The sequence below is a fragment of the Bremia lactucae genome, linkage group LG4, assembly GCF_004359215.1.
Source record: "Bremia lactucae strain SF5 linkage group LG4, whole genome shotgun sequence".
NCBI lineage: Eukaryota > Oomycota > Peronosporomycetes > Peronosporales > Peronosporaceae > Bremia > Bremia lactucae.
In genome coordinates this window covers 6,817,356-6,827,799 of record NC_090613.1, presented here as the reverse complement: position 1 = coordinate 6,827,799, position 10,444 = coordinate 6,817,356, and the positions used below count along the sequence as shown (strand labels likewise).

The 10,444-nt window shown below is 44.5% G+C and overlaps 1 protein-coding gene across 1 annotated transcript; it reads left to right on the top strand.

The window, feature by feature from the left end:
* Positions 1-421: 421 nt before the first annotated feature.
* On the top strand, positions 422-9,361 carry CCR75_003114 (uncharacterized protein; the record flags this gene model as incomplete). Its single annotated transcript, XM_067961211.1, has 1 exon — positions 422-9,361. The coding sequence occupies one exon, from the start codon at positions 422-424 to the stop codon at positions 9,359-9,361; it is 8,940 nt and encodes a 2,979-aa protein (XP_067816779.1).
* Between the last annotated feature and the right edge of the window lie 1,083 nt (positions 9,362-10,444).

Here is a 10,444-nt window from a genome sequence, read left to right as displayed (position 1 = left end):
TAGGTGTCTTTATCCCTGCGATCGCAACATAATCAGCCACGATTAAATTTTAAACTCGAACAGTCTAAATTTATTGCAATGTACATTTAGCTTAGTGGTACAGAATTCACGCTTGATGCCTTGGTTCATGAGGCTGCTGCAAGCTGACAATTGCCAACAATCAAGGCTCAGCCAAACCCTTATCACCGAAAACGCGAATCGTCAGGTTCATTGGCGATTTTTCTATTTTTAGCGAAACTATTCAATAAGCACGTCCCAATTAGCTTTAATATATAATACCCTACCATATCTGAATAACATTTCTGAATAGCAAAGTGCGTATTCACAACGATTTTATATTCTAGGCTTTAGTAATACGCTTATAATTTGTGGCAGCCGACTTTTTTCCGTGATGGGAGATTAAAATTACCCGCATTCTTTCATGGCTCCGTTCAAAAGGAAGCGAGGCCGCCGTGCATTGACTGACGCAATCGATTCATCTACATCAAATTCGGCTAAAAAAGAGGTTCCACTAAACATGCATGAGAACGTCGACTTCGCTTGCCCGTGTGTTAAAGAGCTATTTCGCATGCTGAATGACGCAAACGCACCGGCGCTCGGAGTCCGCTGTGACGGCCGCGTGGCGCTTTGGAACCCACGTATGGAAGATATTACGGGCTTCAAGGCCAGCCTCGTAATTGGTCGACCTATTTCAGACTTTGTTTACGGAAAACAATGCAAACAGGATATCAGTGAGACAATTGAGTTATGTTTAACGGAAAGACAGTCGGTTTTAAAACTTCGCATTCCTTTGAGGAATGTTAAAGGCCGCAGTGCTCAAGTTCTAACAAACATGACGCCGCTAATGGGTGAAGATGGATCGTGCGTGGGAGTCTACGGAGTCGGTCAGGATGTGACGGAGTGGGCTATACAGGAGAAACAGTATGCCACTGTTATGATGCAGGCCAACGCACCTATTATTGAGCTTGATAAAGAAGGCAACATTACAGTGTGGAACTCTAAGACCGAGTCCATGACGGGGTACGCAAGCGTAGATATGGTGGGCGAACCGCTTCTGCCCGTCGTAGATAAGTGCTTTAGGAAAATCGTTTCACAGAAAATCGACCAGGCGTTGACAGGTATAGCTGGTGCAGATTTTGAGCTACCTCTAATGACAGCAAGAGGTTCTAGAGTCGAAATTGTGCTGTGTTTGACACCGAGATTTGATACAATGGGATCGGTGATGGGAGTTGTTGCAATTGGACAAGACGTGACGGAGAGAAACACAAAGGAAATGGAGTACAGGAAACTCATTGAGACAGCCAATGCGCCGATCTTTGGTGTGGATACGCAAGGCCGGGTTGTGATCTTTAACACCAAGGCATCACATATCAGCGAATACTCGCCTGATGAAGTAATGGGTGTTGACCTCGTCGACACTTTGATATCTGAAGAGTTTCGACCTGCAGTTGCTGCTGTATTTCAGAGTGCATTTCAAGGAATTGAGACTGCCAATTTTGAATTTCCGTTAGTTACTAAGACTGGCCGGAAAGTAGAAATTCTGCTTAATGCTACACCGCGGTACGATCATACAGGAAAACTTGTTGGCGTTGTCGGTATCGGCCAGGATATCACTGACCGGATTATTCAGGAGAAGGAGTACAGCCGGCTAATTGATACTGCAAATGCACCAATTTTTGGTGTAGATTGCAATTGCGAGGTTATTATTTGGAACAAGAAGGCAGCGGCTATCACCGAGTACACAAATGACGATACAATTGGGCAGGAATTATTTAAATTTATTTCAGAAGATTATAGAGATGCCGTTGCAAAAGTTTTGTCAAAAGCCTTGAAAGGGACCGGTACTGCAAATTTTGACTTTCCACTCATTACTAAGTCGGGGCGGCGACTAGATATCTTGCTGAATGCGACTCCAAAATATGACCACTTTGGCAACATTTGTGGGGCGGTAGGTATTGGTCAGGACATCACAGATAGACGGGCTCAAGAGCAGGAGTACACGCGCCTTATTGATACTGCCAATGCCCCGATTTTTGGTGTCGATGCGAATGGATGTGTAAACATTTGGAACAGGAAAGCTGCTAATACGACGCAGTACCCGAATGAAGAAGTACTAGGGGTAAATTTAGTTGAAAATTTCATTCCAGAGGATTTTAAGGAGGCAGTTTGGACTGTACTTTCTCAAGCACTGGAAGGACAAGAAACAGCGAACTTTGAGTTTCCGCTTATCACCAAAGACGGCCGCCGAGTAGAGATTTTGCTGAATGCCACACCGCGATACAATGAAAAGGGTGTCGTGATCGGTGTCGTAGGTATTGGACAGGACATTACCATTCGAATGGCTCAAGAGAAAGAAACAAATCGACTAATACACGCAGCCAACGCGCCAATTTTTGGTGTTGATCGGGACGGCCTAGTAAATATATGGAATCTGAAGGCGGCAGATATCACTCAATATTCTGCCGAAGAAGTCATGGGTGAAGACCTCATAAACCGTTTTGTAGCAGAAGAACGTCGAGCTACTGTCAAATTGGAGCTCCAACGAGCTTTTGAAGGGGAGCAGACAAATAATTTTGATATCCCGTTAATCACGAAAACTGGGCGAAGAGTCGAGATCTTGCTCAATGCTACTCCTAGGTACGATGAGCTTGGGCACATTTTTGGTGTTGTGGGCATTGGACAGGATATTACCGAAAGAATTGCACAGGAGCAGGAGCTTATCCGCTTGATTGATACTGCTAACGCTCCGATTTTTGGAGTCGATTCTGAAGGGCGTGTGGACATTTGGAACAAAAAGGCTGCGGAGATAATGCAGTATCCAACAGATGCGGTCATGGGCGAGCACCTTGTTGAAAAATTTATAACTAACGATTATCAAGAAGCTGTAAGCTATGTGCTTTCTGAAGCTTTGAATGGCGTTGAAACAGCAAATTTTGAGTTTCCTTTGATTACGAAAACGGGCCGACGAGTCGAGATTTTATTAAATGCTACGCCACGGTACAATGAACACGGTGCAGTCATTGGCATGGTTGGCATTGGTCAAGATATAACTGATCGCATTGCACAAGAGCAAGAGTACATGAGGCTTATTGACACGGCTAACGCACCAATTTTCGGCGTGGATTCTGATGGGCACGTGAATATTTGGAACAGAAAAGCAGCGGATATCACACAGTATACAAACGAAGATGTGCTAGGCAAGGATCTTGTTGCTGAATTTATTTCAAAAGAATACAAGATTCCTGTTCGCTGCGTACTAGAAAAAGCGTTTGAAGGTGTAGAGACAGCAAATTTTGAGTTTCCATTGATTACTAAGTCTGGCCGGCGAGTAGAGATTTTACTAAATGCTACTCCGCGTTATAATGAGCAAGGCGAGGTGATGGGTATGGTTGGGATTGGACAGGATATTACAGATCGTATTGCTCAGGAGAAGGAATACATGCGTTTGATTGATACAGCAAATGCTCCTATATTCGGTGTAGACTCGAGCGGTCTAGTCAATATTTGGAATCGTAAGGCTGCCGACATCATGCAGTATACCACGGAAGATGTACTTGGCAAAGATTTAGTTGCAGAATTCATTTCCGAAGAGTACAAAGTGCCTGTCCGCAGCGTATTAGAAAAGGCATTTAAAAGTGTTGAAACGGCTAATTTCGAGTTTCCATTAATTACAAAGGCAGGTAGACGCGTGGAGATTCTTTTGAACGCCACCCCTCGTTTTAACGAGCAAGGCGAAGTCATGGGTATGGTGGGTATCGGTCAGGATATCACTGATCGTATTGCACAGGAGCAGGAGTATAGCCGACTTATCGACACAGCTAATGCCCCAATTTTCGGTGTGGACGCCAACATGTGTGTTAACATTTTAAACAATAAGGCCGCTCAAATAACCAATTACAGCTTTGAGGAAGTAATTGGCGAAAAGTATGTGGAAACATTTATTGCCCCTGAGTATCAAGCTATAGTATACGGAATTATGTCCAAAGCATTACATGGTGACGAGACGGCAAGTTTTGAGGTACCTGTAATTACAAAAAACGGGCGCAAACTAAATATTTTGTTGAATGCTACAGCTCGCTTTGACCAGCATGGTCACATTGTTGGCGTCGTGGGTATTGGTCAAGATATAACTGACCGCATTGCTCAGGAGGAGGAATACGCAAGACTGATAGACACTGCAAATGCCCCCATTTTTGGTGTCGATGCTAACGGCCTTGTTAATATCTGGAACAAAAAGGCAGCTGAAATTACGCAATACACACCTAATGATGTTATGGGAGAAAATCTAGTTGAGGAGTTTATCACCGAGGATTATCGCGAAGCAGTAGGCCTTGTTTTATCGAAGGCTTTGGAAGGCGTTGAGACCGCAAACTTTGAATTTCCATTGATGACTAAATCTGGCTGGCGTGTAGAAATCTTGCTTAACGCAACTCCAAGAAATAATGAGCATGGGGAAGTGATTGGCATGGTAGGCATTGGGCAGGACATCACGGATCGTATTGCTCAAGAGAAGGAATACATGCGTCTTATCGACACTGCGAATGCCCCAATATTCGGTGTAGATTCGAATGGTCTCGTTAATATTTGGAATCGAAAGGCTGCTGATATCACGCAATACACGACTGAGAATGTACTTGGAAAAGATCTTGTGGCTAAATTTATTTCAGAAGAGTATCGCGTTGCTGTCCGGTGCGTCTTAGAAAAGGCATTTGAAGGTATAGAGACCGCTAACTTCGAGTTTCCGCTTATAACTAAGGCTGGCCGTCGAGTGGAGATCCTCTTGAATGCTACGCCTCGTTATAATGAACAAGGCGAAGTAATGGGAATGGTCGGTATCGGCCAGGACATTACGGATCGTATTGCTCAAGAACAAGAGTACAGCAGGCTCATTGACACAGCAAATGCCCCAATTTTTGGCATCGACGCAAATATGTGTGTGAACATTTTAAACAACAAGGCAGCTCAAATTACCAATTATGCTGAGGAAGAGGTTCTAGGGGAAAAATACGTGGAAACTTTTATCGCTCCTGAGTACCAGGCAATTGTTTATGAAATTATGTCTAATGCATTGCAAGGAAATGAGACTGCGAGTTTTGAGGTACCAGTAATCACTAAGACCGGCCGTAAGCTGAACATTTTGCTGAATGCAACCGCTCGCTTCGACCAGCATGGAGAGATTGTTGGAGTCGTGGGTATTGGCCAAGACATCACAGATCGAATTGCTCAAGAGCAAGAATATGCTCGACTCATTGATTCAGCCAACGCCCCAATTTTTGGGGTTGATAGTAATGGTCTCGTAAATATCTGGAACAAGAAGGCAGCTGAAATTACGCAGCACACACCAGCTGATGTTATGGGTGAAAATCTGGTTGAAAAGTTCATAACTGAAGATTACCGTGATGCAGTTAGTCTCGTTTTATCGAAGGCATTGGGAGGCGTTGAAACAGCCAACTTTGAATTTCCGTTGATGACGAAAGCGGAAAGGCGGGTAGAAATTTTACTGAATGCCACTTCTCGGTTTAATGAACATGGCGAAGTGATAGGTATGGTTGGAATTGGTCAAGATATCACGGATCGCATCGCACAAGAGCAAGAGTACAGTCGTCTTATTGATACAGCCAACGCACCTATTTTTGGTGTCGATTCCAATGGACGCGTTAACATTTGGAATAGAAAGGCTGCCGATATTATGCAGTATGCAAATGGGGATGTTCTTGGCAAGGACTTAGTTGCCGAATTTATATCGGAGGAGTACAAAGTACCTGTGCGCAGTGTTTTAGAGAAGGCATTTGAGGGCGTTGAGACTGCAAATTTCGAATTTCCATTGATCACTAAGGCAGGCCGGCGTGTAGAAATATTGTTAAATGCGACACCCCGCTACAACGAGCATGGCGAAGTGAAGGGTATGGTTGGTATCGGCCAGGATATCACTGAGCGCATTGCTCAGGAGCAGGAGTACAGCCGTTTGATTGATACAGCGAATGCTCCAATTTTTGGTGTAGATGTTAATTTGTGTGTCAATATTTGGAATAGAAAGGCTGCTCATATCACGAATTACGCTATTGACGAAGTCATGGGTGAGAACCTTGTGGAGACATTTATCTCACCTGAGTTTCGCCCTGTTGTCGCTGAAGTACTCTCGCAAGCGCTGAGAGGTGTTGAAACTGCGAACTTCGAGTTTCCACTTATAACTCGTCCAGGTACACGTATCGAGATTTTACTAAATGCGACCCCAAGGTACGATACAAATGGAAACATTGTTGGGGTTGTGGGGATAGGGCAGGATATTACCGACCGCATTGCTCAAGAGCACGAGTACTTTCGATTAATTGATACTGCAAACGCTCCTATATTTGGTATCGATACGAATGGCTGCATTAACGAATGGAATCAGAAGATTGAAGAAATTACCGGCTATCACAAATCTAGTGTCTTAGGACTGTCATTGGTGCACACATTTATCATTCCAGAAAGTAGACAGCAGGTTCGGCAGCTGTTGAACCAAGCGCTTATCGGGATTGACGTTGGTGAGATGGAGCTTCCTATGACAACGAAACGTGGTGCATTTTTGCTGCTTCTCGTGAATGCATCGAGTAAAAAAGACATGCACGGGAACATACGTGGTGTAATTGGTGTCGGGCAAGACTACACAGCGAGAAAACATATGGAGGCTGCCAAGGTCAATTTCCTGGCATCATTTAGTCACGAATTGCGAACACCGTTGAATGGTGTGCTGGGCATGCTAGAACTTTTAAAAGAGCAATCACTGGACAAAGCACCGGAGCGATACGTGCATATGGCGTATGTGTCTGGATCGCTTCTTTTGAATCTTATCAATGATATTCTGGACTTGTCCAAAATTGAAGCTGGGCATCTTGAGCTCTCTGCCGCTCCATTCCAGATGCACGAATTACTAGACTATTCAATTGAAATTTTCAAATTCAAGGCCCGCGAAAGGGGATTAAAACTTGAGCTTAAATGTGATGACAACGTGCCTAAGGTTGCCATTGGCGATGTTGTGCGCTTACGTCAAGTTTTGCTGAATTTGCTTTCTAATGCAATTAAATTTACAAACGAAGGCTCAATTACAGTTACATGCAGTGTTGTATACACTCCAGAGCTTCCGAAGGCATTCAAAAAGCTTTTGTTTCAAGTCATTGACACAGGAATTGGTATGGATGCAGAGGAAAAAATGCGTTTGTTTTCTTTATTTACCAAGCTAGAACGCACTCGCCAAAACAATCCAACCGGGTCTGGCTTGGGCCTTGCAATTTGTAAGCAACTTGCGGAGCTTATGGATGGACAAATTGGGGTAGATAGTGAACTGGACGTTGGCAGTAATTTCTACTTTACGGTAGTGGTACGGTTACTGGATGATATGGAGGTGAAAGGATTGCTTTACGCGGCAAACGAATTGCTATCCGATGAATCGGGTGCTGGATCTCCTCGTGCAAACACGTTAAATGTCAACTCAAACGATAGTGCAGGAAGCGTAAATGCTGGAAAAATCATGATTCCAACGCAAGCCAGGATTTTGGTTGCCGAAGACAACGAGTTTAATTGGGAAGTTGTAAAGTGTTTCCTCCAGGAAGCAGACCACTTATTGCAATGGGAAGTTAATGGTAGGGACGCCTTAAAGGCATACATGGAAAATTCTACCAAGTTTGACCTTGTTTTCATGGACTGTGAAATGCCTGTTATGGACGGATATACTGCTACGAAAGCAATCCGTCAATTTGAGCTCGATAACGACCTTCCTCGTATCCCTATACTCGGGCTGACGGCTTATGCTATGAGTGGCGACCGTCAGAAATGCTTAGTAGCAGGTATGGACGAGTTCATGGTGAAGCCTATTTCAAAGAGCAGTTTGCTCAAAGCCATTCGTCAGTGGATGCGCGTTCGTTATCTAGGACCGAAAGCCCGCACTCCTTTAGTTGCCGAATTGGATGATCACAGTCGTAAATGCTCAAAAGAAGCAACTCTTGCTGCTTCAGCCCCTATCGGGGCTTTGTATTCACCGTCCTCGTCAATTGGCCGCGGAGGAGACGAAGATCGTGTGCCGACCTCGTATCCGACATGCCCAACCCCGCGCCAGTCGTTTGACAGTGAAGCCGGTGAAATCGACACTTTTAACAACACGTCTAAAGTAGGCTTAAGACTTGCCCCCGCTTCACGTCATATGCAGCAGCTAGATCTTGCGCGCGCAATTTCAAATTTGGAGCTGGATGACCCGATGGCAATTCGACGACAAATGGTGCCTACTGTGCGCACGGCAGTTCCGACAACATCGATCTTCAGCTTGGGCTCTTCGATCGAAAATAGTACACGTTCAAGTGGTCTTTTGATGCTTCAGCGCGATACAGGGGGTGCGATTGTTGACATTCCTGATTGGAAGCAAATTAACAAGACGTCTGCCACGTTGCCAGACATGAAAGACAAGCTGATAGAGGGCCTGGAAACTGTGGAAAACGTTTCATCGCACAGTAATCCGACATTGTGGAGCCACCCGCCTTTCATGGGAAATAAGAAAGATGCAGCGTCACTATCGACGTCTTCTCAGCAGCCCCTGTCGCCAGCCTTTTCTACCGACGCCAAGGGTTTCCAAGGTGAAGCTGTGATGGATGGGGATCAGAAAGAAGGCGAGCCGTGGAGCTTGCGTTTTGGTGCTGACAAGTGCTTGGGTGGAAATGTGATAGAATATCCGATTGCAGCAATGCTAGAGCGCCTTAATATAAGTAGCCCTATCGCTAGAAATGGCGCAATGGACTCTCCCAGCGCTAAAGGCGCAATTGCTCCTACAGGGAGCAACGCTGCGATGCGTTTCACTAATTATCTTGCCAGTATTGTCATTCCTGAGGGCGACCCTGTAGATTACTCGCTGGGTGTGCAGCAGTGTGGCAGTCAAGAAGATCTCTTTTTGAGTTTGCTTGAGAAGTTTACCTTAAGCTCAGAAGCAATTATGACGCGAATACTGGCAGCATACGAGCGAGGTGACATTACGTTGACTCGCCGAGAATCTCACTCCTTAAAAGGGTCGTCGGCATATGTCGCTGCGATTCGTGTTTCAAAGGCTGCATTCCGTGTGCAAGTTGCATGTGAGCAGCTTCAGGAAAGTCGAGCGGAAATTGAATTTGTCCAGCAACCATCCACGCGAGCTGATGCCGCTGTCTTGATTTCGTTAGAGCAGTCGCTGGAAAACTCTATAACTGTATTGAAGAAGGAGCATCAACATTTACGCGGGTACCTCCGCCGCAATTTTGACTTTCATGATCATTCTAGCAGTCAAAATGCCTCGCCAGCTGTAGCTTTGCGCACACAGGATTCGTCACCGGATCGCGCCGACGGCTGCTTTACCATGTAAAACTGTTTCAGAGCAGAATTGTATGATAAGAAAAGGCATGTAGTCTAGATTTTACTTTTTAAATCATGATTTTATGACGACTTTCGCATTTTAAGTTTTTTAGCATATGTTTCGCATTGCCGAGAAATAAGAATGCACATGATAAGGCCAACCAAAATAAAGGTAAGTTGCGGATAGAGTCTGGTCTGCACAGCTTTTAGATCAGTGAGATACATTTACAATACTTTAAACGAAGTCCTGATGTTCATCTTTTTTTCATGCTGCTGTTACTGTTAGATTTCGGATCATGACCATTATCTTACTGGATAATTTAAGAATTTCATAAGCCATTAAAATGCCCGTGAATATGCTTATGAAATTGCAAAACCAACAAAACAATTGTGAGATTCTGGCTTGTAACATATTCGTATCAATTGAAAAGTTAAAAGTCGCAACTATATTTTTTGCGTCTTATGGATCAAATACCGTTTTCAGTCTTTTTCAGCTTGTTGAATCCAGCATCTTTGCATCAAGCCTGGTGTGACGGGCTAAAGTTGCCCTAATAAAACGCAGTCCCCGTTAAGTACACTTGGTGTACTTAACGGGATGGTCAATTACTTAAATAAAGTAATAAACTCACCACTCGGGTGTGGTTCACATTTGTGACCAACCCTTGTGTATGTGAAGCACATAGGTGCATTCACATTAGGAGGGATGACGCCTAGCGTCATCCGTTACACGAGGTGTCTAGAAAGATACGATCGCAATACACATTAGTGTTATCTACAATATGACATTTTTGATTGGTAAAAATAGGTATTTATATTTAATGCGATAAAAAGATATATACGTCTGATAACTACTTTCTACTTCGTAAGTGCGCACGAGGAGCCGGATTACCGCTCCCGTGACGACACTTTAATAGAGTACTTAGTGCGTTGGGTGAGTTCGCTAAGGCGCCCACCACAACTACCTCACTGCACGCAAGAGAAGACGGTCTAACCGCTTCCTCGCTGTACTAGGGTCTGTGTATAAGTACAGCGTGGCCGCATTAAGACGTGCCCACCTACACATTGCGTAAGTAAAAATGCGGGTCGCGGGGTC